Raw genomic sequence first — 18685 nt, forward strand, 5'->3', positions numbered from 1 at the left:
CCTTACAGGCTTACAGTGCTCTTTAGTAACCTTAACAAATATAATGATTACAATCTAAAGACTATTTTACTCTTTCCTTGGTGCCTAGAATCTCGTTAGTGTGGCAGTTCTTCTCGGGGCTCTCTAGGTTTTCTTTATCCCTGCTGCCCTGTATGTGGACACGTGCAAGTGTAAGTCAACTTACTCTGACTTTAAGAGTTCTCTTGTCCACCTGGTCACTTCAGGCCCCCCTAGAAGCAGAGATTACCATGGGCTCAGACGGACAGGTAGGCATTATGACTATGCTGGGCTCCATAGCAAAGAGGGGAACATCATTGATTGAGAAAGACATGTCACGTGCAGGCGGGTTAAAATTTCTATTGACACAGACTGAGAAATATGCCCTTAACCATGGAAGTTTGTTAATCAAAGGTGACTCCTGGGTTTAAGGCAGATGTTTTTGTAATGAGGCATAAAAGTTTTTTACTGCTGTAAACAATAATATGAAGGGTAGGTAGAACATGTCCTCATGTGGGTTGATTGTATTTTGTACTTTAGTTACTTCTTAGTTATTTTTTTTTAAGAGACTCTGTGTCTTTAAGAGAGCTCTGTTTTCAGAATGTTATCTGCAAAGATTCCTCTAGGAACAGTTGTGATTAGTCATCATTAGCCAACTTGCTTCTTGAAGGCCTAGAGCTTGTGTTTTTGTTTGTTTGTTTTTTTTCCATAATTGCTACATGGGACCACTCATAGTGCCTGGCACATGATGGTGAAAAACATGCTCCCGTCTGAGAGTCAAGTCCAGAGCGCTTCCCGTGCTCTGTAAAGCTTGGCAAGATCTGACTTCCCTGCTGCCTCCCTCACGCTCTCCTCCTCCTCACTCCATCCACGCTGGCCTCTTGGCAGTTCCTGGAACACATCAATCCCACTCCACCTTAGGGCTTTTGCTATGTTTTCTACCCAAGACACCCCGCTCCCAGATAGCCTCATGGGGCTCCTCTGCTTCTTTCAGGTCTTTGCTCACATGACACCTCTTCAAAGACACCTTTCCTGACCACCCTTTTATGTGTAGTTGCCCAGTTTGACCCTTATTCATAGCAGTCATCTCTGATCTATTATTATGTAGTTGTTTTTTATTGTATCTTTCCCTCCACTGGAATATAAGGGTTTTTTTTTTTTTTCTTCAGAAGATGTTGGGGGTAGGAGTTTATTAATTAATTAATTTATTTTTGCTGTGTTGGGTCTTCGTTTCTGTGCGAGGGCTTTCTCTAGTTGTGGCAAGCGGGGGCCACTCTTCATCGCGGTGCGCGGGCCTCTCACTATCGCGGCCTCTCTTGTTGCGGAGCACAGGCTCCAGATGCGCAGGCTCAGTAGTTGTGGCTCACGGGCCTAGTTGCTCCGCAGTATGTGGGATCCTCCCAGACCAGGGCTCGAACCCGTGTCCCCTGCATTAGCAGGCAGATTCTCAACCACTGCGTCACCAGGAAAGCCCATAAGGGGTTTTGGCTATTTAACACAGCTGTGTTTCCTAGGCCTGCTACATGATAGGTGCTTGGTAATTATTGAATGAATGAATGCATATTTAGATTAATGAATGAATGCATTCCTACATATATAGGGGCCCTGTAGCAGCAATGCCATCTAATTCCAGAGCAGCATCTGAGATAGAAAGACACAGATCAAAAAGAAGTTTTGTGTAGGCTTCAGTTCTTAGCCCATAGCAACTTGAATTAAAATCTTTTATCTTCTTCCATTTACTAGTATCCCAGATTCCTTGGCTGCCATGAACTCTTCTATCTAGCACAAATAGGACCCCCTCGTTTATTCCTACCCATTTCCACCATCTTGGTCCCCTTGTTTCTCCATGAAGTATTTGGTCCTATACCACTGTTCCTAGCATGTCTCATGACCTGGGAAGGGTAGTTATTGTTCTCTACACCTTCAGGGCTCTTGTCCTTCCTTTGGGTGGGACTAGGCAGAGAAAAGGTGGTTGTACATGCTGGTCAAGAACCTAAGCCTAAAGAGAAGGCAGAAGCCTGTGAATCTGAAATTAATGCTCACATTAGATCAATGTTTTTGATTCATCAAGTACCAGATTAATTGATTTTTTCCAAGGTGCTTTCATTATGTTCTTTGTTGTTTTTATCCTCTGTACTTGGTAATATATGCTTCTGTAAGTCTCAGAGTACTTGGTATTTTTTCCATGTACTAACTCCACAATGATTTCATGATATTAGTACAAGCTCTTTAGCTCTATTCCTCATGGCAGGTGCAGCACATTAGCACCAAAAAATTAGACCATAATGCAACGATAGCTTACTGAAAACATCCATAAATATCTCATAAAAGCTTAGAATTTCCTTATATCAGTAACATCACTGTCAAAGAGCTTTCATCTGTTACCCTGTAGAGAGTGATAAAATACTTAAAACATAACACGGTTCTGTATATTATAAACTGTGGTTCTTTACATTAGGTGGTTTTAAATTTATTTAGGTAGGCACCTTTTTTATATTCCTACCTTACATATGGGCCTTTTATCATTTATAATGCCATTGTTGCCATTTTAGTAAATAAGGTAGTTTATGAGCACCGTTCATCAGTGAAACAAATGGCTTTCCTGTTATTTAGCACTTGGTTAAACAAAGGTTTAATGATGTAAATTCTGTACTACCTTTTTAAAAATGCTCTCTTCTCATTGTCTCGTTTTTCCTTATTGGGTGGATGACTGGCTGTTAATTGAGTAGCCTTATTTTTCCCTCTCTCTCCACCGTCCCCTAAGACGGAGGAAAGGAAGTACTGTCCATGCACCAGATCCTCCTTTACTTATTACGGTGTAGCAAAGCCCTGGTTCCCGAAGAGGAGATTGCCAATATGCTTCAGTGGGAAGAACTTGAGTGGCAGAAATATGCGGAAGAATGCAAAGGCATGATTGTCACCAACCCTGGGACGGTATGTGCTGGTGTTGACAGTCAGAGACTGAATCACCTTCGTTTCAGGTTTGAGTGTTTTGCAAAAACGATAACAGAACATTTTTAAAGATTTACGTACTCATTGCTTCTTGTTCTGTGAGTAATTTTTTCCTTTAAATATTTAGTAAATAAGAAAAAATATAATGTAGGCATATTTAGTAGTAATTTCATCTGCTTAGTAAATTTATTCTGATTATTATGGAGAATTTTGAAGTGTTTAGATATGTTCAGATCTAATTTTTTGCTGAGTATAAAAGTAATATGTCTTCACTATAGAAAATTAGGAAAATAGAAAAACGGCCCAATGAAGATAAAAATTACCCACAATTCCATTCTCCAGAGATGATACTATTCACTTTTGTAGTTTATTTAAAATAGACATATTTCATATTGTTTTGAAACAAAATTGGCATCATACTATTAAATATTAACATTCAGACCTTTTCCTTCTTATCCTCCTCCAGGAACAACCACCACAAAGTCGTTTCTTTTCCTTAGTCTTAAATCTCTTTAGGCGTGTAATAAAAAAAAAAGCCCCTAAGTTATTTAATTAACCCCCTGTTATTGGGCACCTAGGTTGCTTCCAGATTTTTGCTATAACAAATAATGCTGTGTTGAATTTGTATATATGTGTGTAAACATGTATACATATGTATGTATTTATCTTTGAATGTGTCCATTTAATTCCTTAAGGTAGGCACATTTTGAAGGCTTTTGGTACATGTTATAAATTGCCTTCCAGAGGGTTGTAGAATTTGCACTCTGACAAGGAGTATATGAGATTGCCCATTCCTTCATACGGTTATACTAGTTTAACAAAAAACTTTGTCAATTGGTAGGAAAAAAATTGATACTATTTAGTTCAGTTTTCTGTTTATTTTGGTTTCTAGCAAAAATTGATATTTTAAATGTTTATTGACCTTTAAATTCTGATAATGGCTTATCGGTATCCTTTGTCTAACTTTCTTTTGTGGTATTTGTCCTTTTTTATTGATTCTTTGCCATAATTGTTACAAATATTTCCCATTTTGTTTTGTAAATTTTTGGCTTTAAAATTTGCTTCTAATGTTTATTTTGAGGTAAAAATATAAAAATCAAAGCAGAGAATTAATAGATAAGTAGTTTTCTCTTATAAAGAATATGCTGTTCTATATATTTATTAAAAAATTGTTTTGTCTAAAATGTTATTTCATAAAATAGTTATATATTGGCATCTTATCAGGATACAATTTTCCAAAAGTGGAGAATTAAAATACTTCTATGTAAAGAAACAGAGTAGTCTATTTAAACAAAGCTGTTGTTTTTAAAAGGCTGCCAAATTGCTTAATAGCCTTGATTCATAAAAATAAAAACTCTGGATCAATTTGTTGTAGCATGACAGTAACATCTGCACAAGCAAAATGTTGCTATTTTCAAATCAAATATTCCAACTAATACTGATTATTTTAAACAAATCTAGAAAGTGAAAGTTTAATAAAAATGTATTTAAACATTAAACTTGTTTAAAACTAAAAAATTTATACAGTTTTTACTGTTATATTGTTTAGCCACACAAATAATTATTAAAGTAACTTTAAAAGAAGTATACAAGTCATAGTACTATGCAAGTGTGACTCTGGACTTAATTTTTCTTTAAACAGTTGCACAAATTTACATTTCTTCTGTCAGTTTTATAGTTGGGTCAGAGGATGGGTGGGTGTGATGGTGGTGGGAGACATGCCTTTTCACCTTGGTAGGTCTGCTTGAAGAATCCCATGATTTACTGTGGAAACACTTTGATCCTGGGGCTTTCTTCCACAGCCTGGTTAAAATTCCCTAAGATCCTAGGATCAGTTGGAGAGCTTTTGAAAATATAAGAATGCCCTGATGCACCCCACCCCATATGCTCCACGTAATGGGGCTCAAAGATCTGAAGTTTAAAAAAATAATCCCCAGTTGCTTCTGGTTCACTCCTTGCTTGTTTTTGAGACAATGGCGTAGAGGATATTTACTCCATTACCATCATCATCATTCAACTCAGTTGTTGAGGGACTACTACGTGAGCCAGGTGCTAGTGAAGTATATACATTATATATGTTGCTTGTCCAGCTGCAAACTCACAGCATATCCATATGAAAGGAGTTTGTGATGAATTATTGAATCAATGGACCAATCTGAAAAAGCCGGTCAGGAAAGCTTGTAGTTTTTGGTGAGATCACTGGGCCGGGCTGCCAAGGCATTCTTCATAAACATTCTACTGTGGTATTTAAGGAATCAAGAAATTGTATAAATTATTGACACAATTGAATGTACATACTTGAGATGGTATATGGCCAGTTTTAAAGATAATAAGGAGACCACAGGTTAGTCAGGGTGAAAGGTTTATGTTGGAAAGTAATTGGAAATAAATTAAGAAAGCTATGTTTGGGTGCCAAGCTTAGGGGCATGTTGAAGTTAATTTTTTTTTTCTTCTTTTAGTATTTAGTCTTAGTGTAAAGGAGAAAAATATTATGAAAACTCAGTATAATAAAACATCCTTTCATTATATCCTTTTGAGAATAGACCTGGCACCACATTTCATCCTCTGCAGTACTTGCTTTGGAAGATTGCCCAGTGGTAAGGATATTGGGGAATTTATTAAAATTTCCAAACCATTATGGTCACATTAAGTACTTTATTGCTGCAGAACTTAGAAGAATTAATCTCCCTCCCTAGGTACTTTGCCTCTGCTGGGGAATACTTTGGTCATTGGCGAGAATGTTTTTTATTCTTCTACAAAAATGGTGTGATAGATACTGTAGGGTGTGGCCAAAGTCTAGAACTTATTTCATCCCCTCCCCCTATAAATTAGAGATACTGTAGATGTTTTAAATCACTATTTCCTCTGTTGATACCATAGCATGGTATTTAAAATAATGAAAACATGAATACTTCACTAGCGTTTTTCCGTGGGGCAATCCCTCTTTTAAAAATGAATTCTGCTGCTTTGATGCATAAAATACTGGAAACAATTCTTAGACCCAAATAACATGTTGCTACTGTTGATGGGCATTTAAATAATTTTATCTTAGGTTTTCTGTGACCAAAATCTTCTCCAATTATTAATTTTGAGAGCAGAGGTCAACTTTTCAAGATGCTAGTAAAATTTTGACTGTTAAATGACATTGAAATATTCTTTAAAAACTGAAGTCTAAGTTGTTTTTTCACTAATCTAGATGAATTTACACAAATCTTTTTACTTTGTCACCAACTTGTATCTGTCAGATGGCTGACTAGGACTACGGTTGTGGGTAGGGTAACCAGCTTGTCCCAGTTGCTGGGGGCTTTTCCAGTTTTAACATTGAAACCCCTGTGTCCTGGACAAACAAGTCATAGTTGTTGGGCATAGCTGTTCAACAGAATGAAGCTTATTGGCCTCCATGGGGATCAACTCCATAGCCTTGGCTCTAAAGCAACTGAGCCAAAGACGCCACAATCTCTTAGTAAGCATTTAGTTTCTAATTAGGGACTGCCCTGAGCAGTCCCTAATGCTTATATTGAGTATAAGCAAGGAGGTTGCTAAAGCACTCTCTGTGATTTTACCATCTTTTCACAAACTTAAGCTTTCAAGATGAAAGATATTTTACAAATGGATCCTCATACTTAAGTAACTTAAGAAGGAACCAGCTGTTCACTTCTTTTTTTATTAGACTTGGGGAAAAAAAAAAGACTTATGAAACTCTCTATTAAAATTTAAGAATGGCCTACATGGACATAATAAGAGAAGCTTAACTATTTGGTCTTTGTACCACCATACCTTTTAATTTAAAGGTATAGAGTTAAAGGAATACACAAGGTACACAGAGAACTAATGGGGGAAAATTATATAGAGGCATCTGTCTGTGCCTTCTGCGTAGAAATAAGCTATTCATTTGAAATGTGAAATTAAAGCAGAATAAGTCAGCATATCTCTTTCTGGTCATGTGGAATACTTCCTCTGTGTCTTTGGAGAGGTTAAGGAAAAGTTACATCTGCCTAAGTGTCCTTTCAAAAGTTTAATTTTTAAAGGTTTCTATGTGGATGGCAAACAAGGACAAAATCATTGTTCATTATGCCAAATGGCACAAACTCATTTATAGGGATGACATTATAGTTTTTATATAGTTTAGCTGCTATGATTAAAGGGTTTTTAAATGACATTTTCCCTTTGGGGATGAGGCTTTCCTAGGGGAAAATCCGATTACTTTCTTCCCTACTTAGATTAAAGACAATACTTAAAGAATTCTTAAGGGAATAAATGGCTTTGATTTTTCTCTCTAGAAACCAAGCTCTGTCCGCATCGATCAACTGGATCGTGAACAGTTCAACCCCGATGTGATTACTTTTCCTATTATTGTCCACTTTGGGATACGCCCTGCACAGTTGAGTTATGCTGGAGACCCACAGTAAGATATTTTTCAGTGTTTGTCTTAGCCAATTTCACCTTCTACTAACAGCTGAATTACCGAGGAATCCCCTTTAGTGGATTTTTTCTTTTTAAAAATTAAGACCTGAAATGAGCCATGTTTCCAAATTTAGGTTACCAAATGAGGCAGGTTTTGGTAGCTCCTGAAGAATTATTTTCTCTACATGTTTGACTTCAGGAAATTACTGTTCAATAGATTATCCTTGGCAGTCTTGGTCATATGAGTCCTGTATGTTTTTAACCTTTAAGGAACTTTTCCTTTATCCATCATTATAGTACTTACTGTTATGATTCTTTTTTATTTTTTTCAGTGCCTTCTAGAGGAAAGTAGCGCCATGTTGGTTCTTAGCACTGCCACATTTACGCAGAGTTCTGTTTTTTGGGTACATCTTAGTAAGAGCCCAACATCCCATGCAAAGTCAAGGGTTGTATTGGAAGGAGAAGCCATGACTTCTGACTCTTAGAATTGATGTTACTTTCCAACTGGCATGTTAGTGTTTTGCTGGGAGAAGATGAAGATGTGTGGGAATGGAAATAGTACCATTATATTCTTCAGGAGTGTTTGGATTCTCTACCTTGTTAAACAAACAAACCGTCTCCTGATTTAATTTTTTTAAAGGATTCATAATGGGAGAAAAGGGCATGGGAGATTTTCAATTCATAAATCCAATTCTGGCTGATATATTAGAAGAGGCTAAAGGGTTTTGTTCTTTTTTCCCTCCCTTTGGATAAAAGTATGAAGCAGTGAACCAGGCACTGTGTAAGTGCTTCTTTCTTTCCTCCATTCTCTAAAAAAATGTTATCAAAAAGGAGACACCCAGCTAAGGCCAAGGAAGGAGCAGTTTCAGTATGACAGAAAATCTTAGGAAAGTCCTTTCTTTTCAGAAAAGTGTTAGTAGAATGTGATTAGGCTCTCGTGGACTCTCAGATGGCAGGAGTGTAAACTGATAAAAGACTTCATATTCTCTTCATTTCCAGGATGCTTTAACTGTGATCCAGGTTATAACATATTTGGCTACAAATATGCTTATTTTTGTCATGGCATATACAAATTGATATACACCATTTGTCTTTTTTCCCTTCCCAGTGGAAAAATGGATGTATGTAGCTATGTAGCTTGGGTATTGTCCCAAAAGGGGTTCTCTTTTCTAATACTCTCCAACTTTCACTTTCAGTGAAGGCATTTTGGACATGGACAGTATCTTTATTAAGTAAGAGGTCTTTCAACAAACATCAGAAAACACATATTTAAATAAAACGTGTTACTTTCAAAGAGGTAACAATGAGAAACCATACATGTTTCTGTGTCTCCCTAGGAATTTTTTCCAGAGAGATTCATCCGTATAGTGACACCTCATTTTCAACCCATGTAGGCAGCAGTCAATAAGTAGGTTGCAGATGCCTCTTGGTCATCCTGCCCCTCAGCGCCCCCAGATCACATCCTTCCTTAGAATGAAGGTCTGCTGCCATTAAGGATATTCACAAGAATGCATTTATGATTGAGCAGGCCTGTTAGAACACCTGGCTTTATTGCACTTCAGATTTGCCTTCTTTTTGTCTGAGGTGTCTGTCTGTCCTTTTCCTTAGGTACCAGAAACTGTGGAAGAGTTATGTAAAACTTCGCCACCTCCTAGCAAATAGCCCTAAAGTCAAACAAACTGACAAGCAGAAGCTGGCACAGAGGGAGGTCGGTATTGGACCCTGTTCTCCTGTGACTAATGGTGATGCATTTCAGGTTTACTTGAGATTGTTTTTACAACAATCTTTAAAACAATTGGTTTAAAGAAACTATAAAAAAATCACACTTTATTCCTGTCCTCACATTAGTATGCTGATTGATTTTTTTCATCTTTTAGTAGCTAAGGGACCATTTTCTCCCCCTAAAAAGGCCAGTTTTTTAAAGAAAGTTGAGAATAAATATAGCTTCTAAGGAGTTAAAGTTTAAAACGTGCTGGATCAGCCTTTTATCATTAATTAGGCTGCACATAGTACCACTTATTCAAATTTCGTGGTCTTAAAGTTGTAAAAGATTGGCTTCCATATGTCTGTTAGTTTGGTAAGGTGAACTGATTTTCTAAGGTTTTATATCCCAAATTCCATATTTCTTTACTAATGGGTAGTATTATCTGTACTCTAGGATCATTTGTGTTTTAGTTTTAATTTTAAGAATAAATGGATTCAGTATCAACATAAATTTTGTCTTAGTAAGGTTTTATTCTGTTGCCATAGTGTAAGAGCAAGGTGGGGGTTTTTAAAAAATATTTATTTATTTATTTTGGCTGCGCCAGGTCTTGGTTGCAGCACACGGGATCCTCACTGTGGCATGCAGGATCTTTAGTTCCAGCATGCAGACTCTTAGTTGTTGCATGCAGACTTCTTAGCTGAGGCATGCAGACTCTTAGTTGAGGCATGTATGCGGGATCTAGTTCGCCAACTGGGGATCGAACCCAGGCCCCCTGCATTGGGAGCACAGAGTCTTAGCCACTGGACCACCAGGGAAGTCCCAAGAGCAAGGTTTTGAAGCTGGCAAAAGTGTTTGAATTCTGACCTCATCACTTTCTGTGACTTGAGTCAGTTAGCTTCATTATAAAGGACAGAACCAAGGCCAAGAGAGGCTGACTGAAATGTCCCTCTGTTGGTGCACCCAGGGAAAAAGGTGGTTGTATGGACTTGGAAATACTCCATTTAACTTTCCTCCAGTGGTATTGGCCTGTAGTAGGAACTTAATCAATGGTGGAGCTGGTGGTAGTGGTTCCTGTTGTAATTATGAATTCCTATGAGATTTTTATTGAATAAGCATACAAGTATAAAATTATTTTTTATCATTAATTATTTGAAGGGCGGCATAAAAGGGAAGAGTCAGTTCCTGTTTATGTCTTGCAGAAGTTTTGGATCACTGTCTTTTTTTAATAAAATGTACCCTTGCTGCAAGTGTATGCAAATTGGAAGGCAGCTTTGACAATTACATGGGTTTCTGGTTAATTTACTGATTGTCTTTCTTATATGTAAATGCTTAGCATAAGGCTTGATTTAAATATAATTTTTACATGCTGATTTCAAATTCCACACACCACATTTTGTTTCTTTTTCAGTAAAAGGGCATTTTTTGTTTGAACTTGCCAGAGTAGTTGATTTGGTTTAATTTTTTTCTTATCTATTTACCAGGAAAAGCTGGCTTATCCCCAAGGCCTTTATTATTATTTTTTAATCTAATTTGGCAAGAAGAGGTTTGACTACCTGAATGTAAGGGTGAATGAATCCAGCTAATTTACTAATGCTTGTTGTTTGGCTTAGTATTGCTTTAGAACTTAAAGGTTACTCATCATAAGGGGTCTTTTCTAGGAAGCACTCCAAAAAATACGACAGAAGAATACCATGAGGCGAGAAGTAACAGTGGAGCTGAGTAGCCAAGGATTCTGGAAAACTGGCATCCGTTCTGATGTCTGTCAGGTGATGACACTTCTAAGAACACAATTATACCCAAACATCTCTTCCTTTAAAAGGTGTCTGGCACTGAAGTCTTCCTAATTCTGAGAAGTTTCTGCAGAACATATTACCTGTAGCTAAATGGAACACCAACCATGAATTGTTTTCTATCATTTGGGTTTTGTTTTTGTGTCAGTTTTCATGTTGTCTTGTTTCATTGTGTGTGTGTGTGTGCTTGTGCATGTGCACAGTGGGGGCATGGGACACACTGACTTAGTAATGCTCAATTCTGTCTTTGTACACTGAATGAAGGCAGGTCTGTTCTTCAAATGCGTCTGCCTGTTTGAGCTCGTGCGTAGGTGCCTGTCAAAAGAGATCCTCCAGCAGCTCTACAGACAGATTCCTGAAGGTCGTGTGTACAAACTTTCCAGACTGATGACTCAGACTTGTATTGCAGAGAACGGAAAGCATTTATGAACAGAAACAGTATACATTTCATGTTTGAGCCAAATGATAATATTTTTTCTTTGGGTAAACTTAATAGAGGAACATTTCAGCTATATATATAACTGGCTCACTAATAAGTATTTTTGTTTTCCTTATGGGTGGAATTTTTACCAGATTAGAGGTCCCCCAAACCGAGCATGTTCTTTGACTCTTCACGTGATTCTTTGGTTAACGATTGATATTGGTTGCACTCCATGGGAATTACAGTAAAGGAAATGATTACCCAGGCTGGAGTCAGGTAATGCAGTTTGCTATGTTCGAACTTTTGGAAGAATACTTCCAGGCTGCCACTTATCTGTTGTAATGGTAGCATGTATTGTAATAAGTTCAGATACTCTTAGGTATTCATTTCATCATAATGAGTTTTCTTTTAAAAAAATCAATGTTGGCATTTAATTATTGTATTGAACAGTGGAATTTAATCGTATCACTGAAGGAATTGCTATGTCATTCATTTACCATGTGAAGCTAAGTGTTTTTGTGCTAGGATGAACTGCTATTGATGCAGTATTGCTAAATAGTTTGAAAATAATCATCTACAGTGGTAGCCAGTACACCCACCAAGTCCTCAGTTATCTTGCCAATTGACCAGTTTTTTTTGGTACTGTAAGTATTTTCAGAAGCGACTCTCTTACTTCCGTTGATTCTTTCTTAGCGCCACTTGGAGCCGTATCACCCAGTTTTTCTGTTTGCTAGTGTTTCTCCAAAACCAACACAACACCATAATGCCAACATAATGTCTTAAGGCATCGTAAGAACAATGAGTGGAATCTTGAACAGTCTGCTCAAAATCTGGTAATCGTGGTGATAAGTCAAAGTTGATTGTTTGAGATCATAACATTGAGCAGCATGAAGAACTGGAAAGGACCTGAGAGTTCTTCTAGTTCAGTGGCTTTTAAACTTGTGTTTTTGGTTGACTTTGAAGTTTCTGTTTGTTTGTTTGTTTTAAACAAAACCCTGTGGCGCCCTAGTTTGTAAAAAGATAAAAAAGCAACTGATTGATGAGTGGTGGGTATGAAGGGAGTATCCATCCCATTGTACGAGATCTCTCTCCCATCCTGTGGAGCAGTCCTTAAGGCAGTTTTGTTCCGCTGAACACAGTTTTTTTGAAAGCATTGAGCTCTTTGTACCCTTTGTTTTGGTAAAACAAATAGGGGTGCTGAATGATATGTTCCCCTGCCATTTTATGGCCTTCAGCTGTGACACAAATAGCTCCTCAGCTGGATTGGAAGCAGCTTGAGGACTAGGTTATCTTCTCTCTCTCTGTGTATATTATATTTTACATTCTGTTTTGAGGTTGTTAGGCAAACACACTCCATCAGTTCTTTTGACTAACTGGACCTGATTAAAACTTTGGCAAAGGTGAATACTTCTTTTTTTTTTTTTTTGCGGTACGCGAAATATTTCTTGATCTAATAATGGTTCCTCCATCTGGAGGATTCCTGCTCTTCCACAGAAAACTGGCATCTGTTTCAAAGCCATGCTTCCATTCTCCTCTCCTATTTTTTTACAAGTAACATTGGCTCTTAAATATATTTAATTTCTTATCCCAGAATAAATGTTTTCTTTTTTGTGTGTGTTCCTTAAATAAGATGGCAGGTAGCATGTAATAATGTAGTTTAAAACATTCAAAATAAATGCATTTAGTATTTTTCATAATGAAGAATAAGAATCTGTTTGAGAAATAGCAGTTAAATGAAATTATACACTGAATATTCTGAATAACCCTGAAGCCTGTGAAAAAATGGACTCATACTTAATTTTAAGAGAAAGAGGCTGAGCGCAGCTCTAAAATTGTTGGGTGGGGGCAGGGAGAGGTTTCCTCTATTTGGTAGTTCCTCGGTGTAGAACCTACTTTTTGTTAGTAATAATTGCTAGTGGGTTGCTAGCGAAAGCCTTGTGATGCTGTCAAACTGCCACTGGCGATAAAACTATTATGATGAATCTAAGGCAGAGCAACCTAAGGACCAGCATCTCACTCTAGAAGTGGAATTTCCCAACCAGAGAAGACAGCAAGGGTTGTTAGGAGATAAGAAAATTCTACCTGATGCCCCAATCAGTGTTAGGAGGAATGGAAACCTACGGGTGGTCCAGTAACCTGTAATTACACATGAGCTAAATGCAGACTTGAACCATGTTTAGAGAGAAACTATTGAAAGATTTTCTCAGTGTTACTGCTTGTTAGAGTGAATTCCGGGTAATATGGAAGAAAAAGCAGAAATCAAAACCAAACTGAGGCTGAGAAATTCAGCATTATGACTCAGAAGAGGAAAAAGGGTATCATGTGGCTACAGTATCTGTGCTTTAAGAATGGGGTTTTGGGGCTTCCTTGGTGGCGCAGTGGTTGAGAGTCTGCTTGCCGATGCAGGGAACACGGGTTCGTGCCCCGGTCTGGGAAGATCCCACATGCTGCGGAGCAGCTAGGCCCGTGAGTCATGGCCGCTGAGCCTGCGCGTCCGGAGCCTGTGCTCCGCAACGGGAGAGGCCACGACAGTGAGAGGCCCGCGTACCGCAAAAAAAAAAAAAAAAAAAAAAAGAATGGGGTTTTGCACACCAAAGTTGAATTGGTGTCTTAGAGGAGTAGGTACCTGTGCCCTGTGCTATGCTAAGGAGGTTGTCCATGGAAATCAATAAACTGAATCACAAGAATGAAGGATGAATAAATGTGACACACAGAGCTGTCAAAAAAAGGAGCAAAGAATCTGCATCAGGACAGTCATATAACCAGTATGAGGCTTGTGCAAAACTGGAGGACGCTACAGCTCCTTATTTTTATGAGGAGGCATGGTGCCTGACGAACTACACGTCATGGCTGGTGTTTGTATTGAGTAGACAGAGTTGTATTTGGACTGATTAATAGCTGGCTGTCTTCCTATAGTGACTCTCTAGAATGGGATGGAAGCCTGCCATGTGTTATCAAACTAACTGATGTTCTTGCTCAGTGATTTAGCAGGTGATGACTGAACAGTGAAAAGAAACATCTCTAGGGATTAAGAGATTTTGGACAACACATTGAAGGAAGTATTTTCTAAGTTAAAACTTGGGGGAAAAAAGGAAGAACCTCTGAGAGGCATATGGCTTCACAGTTATTGTTAACAAAATCTTTGGACCATGTGAGAGACGTGATTTTTGTTTTTCTTTTTTTTTTTTACTGGAGAAGTAATGCTTCTTGTGAAGAAAGGGAAGAAGATTTTGCTTAAAAGCTAACTGGCCTGATAGAGAACTATTATTATACTTTTATTTTTAAAAATATCAATATTACAGTAGTATAATATCAATATACAAGATTAGAGAGGAAAGTATAATGAACTCCATGGACTCATCAGTCAGTTTCAACAGTATCAACATTTCTATAATATCAAATGCTAGTCAATGTTCACATTTTCCCAATTGCCTATTAAATTTATTTGCCTGTTTGAAATGGACTACAAACAAGATCCATACTTTGCGGTTAGTTGATGTTTTTTTAAGTCTCTTTAAACTGTGGGTTCTCATTCCATTTCTCCCTTTGCTTTCCTTGCAAATTTTTATTGTGGAAGAAACTGGATCAGGTATTCTGTAGAGTTCCTAAGCTCTGATCAGGGTTTCCTTGATTGCAACTTTATGGGGTCATTTAACACGTGTTTCTGTCCCTTGTATTTCCTACAGATTGGTACTTAGATCTAATACTGTGCCATCTAATACAGTACCACTGGCCACACATGGCTATTTGAATTTAAATTAATTAAAATGAAATTAAATGAAAACTTCAGTTCTTAGTTGCCCTCACCACATTTCAAGCACTTAATGGATACCTCTGCCCTAGTGTCTGTTGTAACAGCACAGATACAGAATATTTCCATCATCATAGAAACTTCTGTTGGACAGCTGTGATGAGTTTAAAGTTCTTTTTTTTGAAGGACTTTTTCATAGGGAGTAGTGTGGTCTCTCTTTTTTTTTTTTAATAAATTTTAAAAATATTTATTAGGGTGCACCGGGTCTTAGTTGTGGCATGTGGGATCTTTGTTGCGACACGCGGGATCTTTAGTTGTGGCATGTGGGCTCTTAGTTGCGGCATGTGGGATCTAGTTCCCTGACCAGGGATCAAACCCAGGCTCCCTTCATTGGGAGTATGGAGTCTTAACCGCTGGACCACTAGAGAAGTCCCTGGTCTCTCTTTTTCGTGTGTGACGTTATTAGTTATTGATGGATCATTACCTAGGCCCAGTAATTCATTAGGCGTTGCCAAAGTGATATTCTATCTTTCCTTCTGCATTTATCAGAATACTTTTATAAAGGATATTCCCCTCACCAGCTATTTGATTACGCTGAAGTACAGATCCCATATAGGACAAAACCAAAAAAATTGCTCATTCGATTTATTCCATAATACATACACAAAGAGTAGTCTTAGAATAACAGTATTAATGGCACCACCAACAATATGATTATGGGAAGTAGGTGTTTGTTTGTTTGGGGTCTTTTTGTCTGTGATGATAGCTGTATCCCACCAGGCATGCACACTCAGATTACCATGTTTTAAGGTCATTTCTGCTTATACCACAAACTGGATACACAGATTCATTTATTTTATTTTACTTTTGATTTTAAAGGTTCCTTTTAAAAATTACATATTGTCTTATAATTATGTAGTATATTTACCATAATTCCAAACTCAGATTTACAAATGCAATTATGTTTTTCAAAAATCTAATTTCTATCTCTGTTGCTTCCACCTTGTTCTTGCCACTTTCCCCCCCACCCCAAAGGTAACCATCTTTTAGAAATGATTTAATTTTTCCCATTTTAATATAAGCAAATAGACACACACACACACACACACTCTCTTGATATACGTGACCTCCGCTCTGTCAAACTGTTTTGAAGTTTTGTGGTCACTTACGAGGTCTATTTTATTTGCCTTTTTTTTTTCTTTCCATATCTCTTTTTGTATTTAGGAAAGATTATATTTTTGTTCTAATGTTTACCTTTATTGTATAATTAAATTTCTCCCTCCTCTCCCTCTCTTTCTATGTGTGTGTATCCCGCTGTCTGTTAACGAAAATAACTACTATCTGCTACAGCTGGCCCTTGAACAACATGGGTTTGAACAGCTTAGGTCCTTTTGTCTCAGTGTCCAAAGATTTTTTTTTTTCTTTAAAAACTAACAGTAGTTTTACTAGAATATGTCTCAGCTCTTTTGGTTAATTTTTTTCAGATATGCTGTGTGCCCTTTCAATATATACTTTCACATTGTCTTTCATCTCAGGAAAGTTTTCTTGAATTACTGATTTCATTATTCTATTGTTTTGATTTCTTTTTTTTTTTTAACATCTTTATTGGGGTATAATTGCTTTACAATGGTGTGTTAGTTTCTGCTTTATAATAAAGTGAATCAGTTATACATATACATGTTCCCATATCTCTTCCCTCTTGCGTCTCCCTCCCTCCCACCCTCCCTATCCCACCCCTCCAGGCGGTCACCAAGCACCGAGCCGATATCCCTGTGCCATGCAGCTGCTTCCCACTAGCTATCTACCTTACGTTTGTTAGTGTGTATATGTCCATGACTCTCTCTCGCCCTGTCACAGCTCACCCTTCCCCCTCCCCATATCCTCAAGTCCGTTCTCCAGTAGGTCTGTGTCTTTATTCCTGTCTTACCCCTAGGTTCTCCATGACATTTTTTTTTCCTTAAATTCCATATATGTGTGTTAGCATACGGTATTTGTCTTTTTCTTTCTGACTTACTTCACTCTGTATGACAGACTCTAGGTCTATCCACCTCATTACAAATAGCTCAATGTCGTTTCTTTTTATGGCTGAGTAATATTCCATTGTATATATGTGCCACATCTTCTTTATCCATTCATCCGATGATGGGCACTTAGGTTGTTTCCATCTCCAGGCTATTGTAAATAGAGCTGCAATGAACATTTTGGTACATGACTCTTTTTGAATTTTGGTTTTCTCAGGGTATATGCCCAGTAGTGGGATTGCTGGGTCATATGATAGTTCTATTTGTAGTTTTTTAAGGAACCTCCATACTGTTCTCCATAGTGGCTGAACCAATTCACATTCCCACCAGCAGTGCAAGAGTGTTGTTCCCTTTTCTCCACACCCTCTCCAGCATTTATTGTTTCTAGATTTTTTGATGATGGCCATTCTGACTGGTGTGAGATGATATCTCATGGTAGTTTTGATTTGCATTTCTCTAATGATTAATGATGTTGAGCATTCTTTCATGTGTTTGTTGGCAGTCTGTATATCTTCTTTGGAGAAATGTCTATTTAGGTCTTCTGCCCATTATTTGATTGGGTTGTTTGTTTTTTTGTTATTGAGCTGCATGAGCTGCTTGTAAATTTTGGAGATTAATCCTTTGTCAGTTGCTTCATTTGCAAATATTTTCTCCCATTCTGAGGGTTGTCTTTTGGTCTTGTTTATGGTTTCCTTTGCTGTGCAAAAGCTTTGAAGTTTCATTAGGTCCCATTTGTTTATTTTTGTTTTTATTTCCATTACTCTAGGAGGTGGGTCAGAAAGGATCTTGCTGTGATTTATGTCATAGAGTGTTCTGCCTATGTTTTCCTCTAAGAGTTTGATAGTTTCTGGCCTTACATTTAGGTCTTTAATCCATTTTGAGCTTATTTTTGTGTATGGTGTTAGGGAGTGATCTAATCTCATACTTTTACATGTATCTCTTTTTTTTTTTTATAAGGACTGCTATTATATGCATCTTGTATCTTCTTTGCTTATTTTCCATATCTATCATTTTCTCTTAAATCCTTCATTTTTTCTGATTTTTTATTTTTTCTAAAAGTTTTTCTTTTTTCCATCTTTTATTTCTCAAAGGCAGTAGTCATTGGTTAATATGCTGTTGTGTTCCTTCTGTTTAGTCTATATTCTTGAAATCATTATTTCCTTCTATGTCTTTTTTCTGAGTTTTGTCACTTCTTTTCAGATCTTCCTTTCCTCCAGTCATCTCATTTCTGAATTAATATAGTATTTATTAATAGTTTTCCTTATAAATGTTATTGTTTTCTTAATTTAGTTTGTTTTGAAATAATAGGTTACAGCTTTCATTGGTTTTATTGGCATGTTTTTCTGGCATTTTATTATCAGAGGTATCTTGTTCTATTCCTTTCATCTATTTTCTTATAAAATCCTTGAGTGTGATTTAATCATGATTCTTTTCCATTGCTCTTTAGGTTAAATCTTGTTAAATAAGTGAAGTATTTTCCTGTGCTCTTTTAAAAAATATTTATTTATTTTTATTTACAATTTTTTTTGGCTGCGTTGGGTCTTCATTGCAGCATGAGGGATCTTCGTTGCAGCGTGCGGGCTCTTTGTTGTGGCACATGGGCTTCTCACTCTTTGTGGTGCGCGGGCTTCTCTCTATTTGCAG

General features: G+C 37.3%; 1 protein-coding gene across 4 annotated transcripts in view; it reads left to right on the forward strand.

The window, feature by feature from the left end:
- DROSHA (drosha ribonuclease III) overlaps positions 1-18685 on the forward strand; it is a 129723-nt gene that overhangs the window by 55313 nt on the left and 55725 nt on the right. For all 4 annotated transcript variants that reach the window (XM_082836166.1, XM_082836167.1, XM_082836169.1 and 1 more), the window contains 4 exons: positions 2762-2931; positions 7230-7354; positions 8962-9061; positions 10717-10824. In XM_082836166.1, coding sequence (XP_082692292.1) covers positions 2762-2931; positions 7230-7354; positions 8962-9061; positions 10717-10824 — 503 coding nt within the window. The remainder of the gene's footprint in view (positions 1-2761; positions 2932-7229; positions 7355-8961; positions 9062-10716; positions 10825-18685) is intronic.

The sequence above is a fragment of the Leucopleurus acutus genome (genome assembly GCF_964270905.1).
Source record: "Leucopleurus acutus genome assembly, chromosome: 3".
Lineage (NCBI taxonomy): Eukaryota > Metazoa > Chordata > Mammalia > Artiodactyla > Delphinidae > Leucopleurus > Leucopleurus acutus.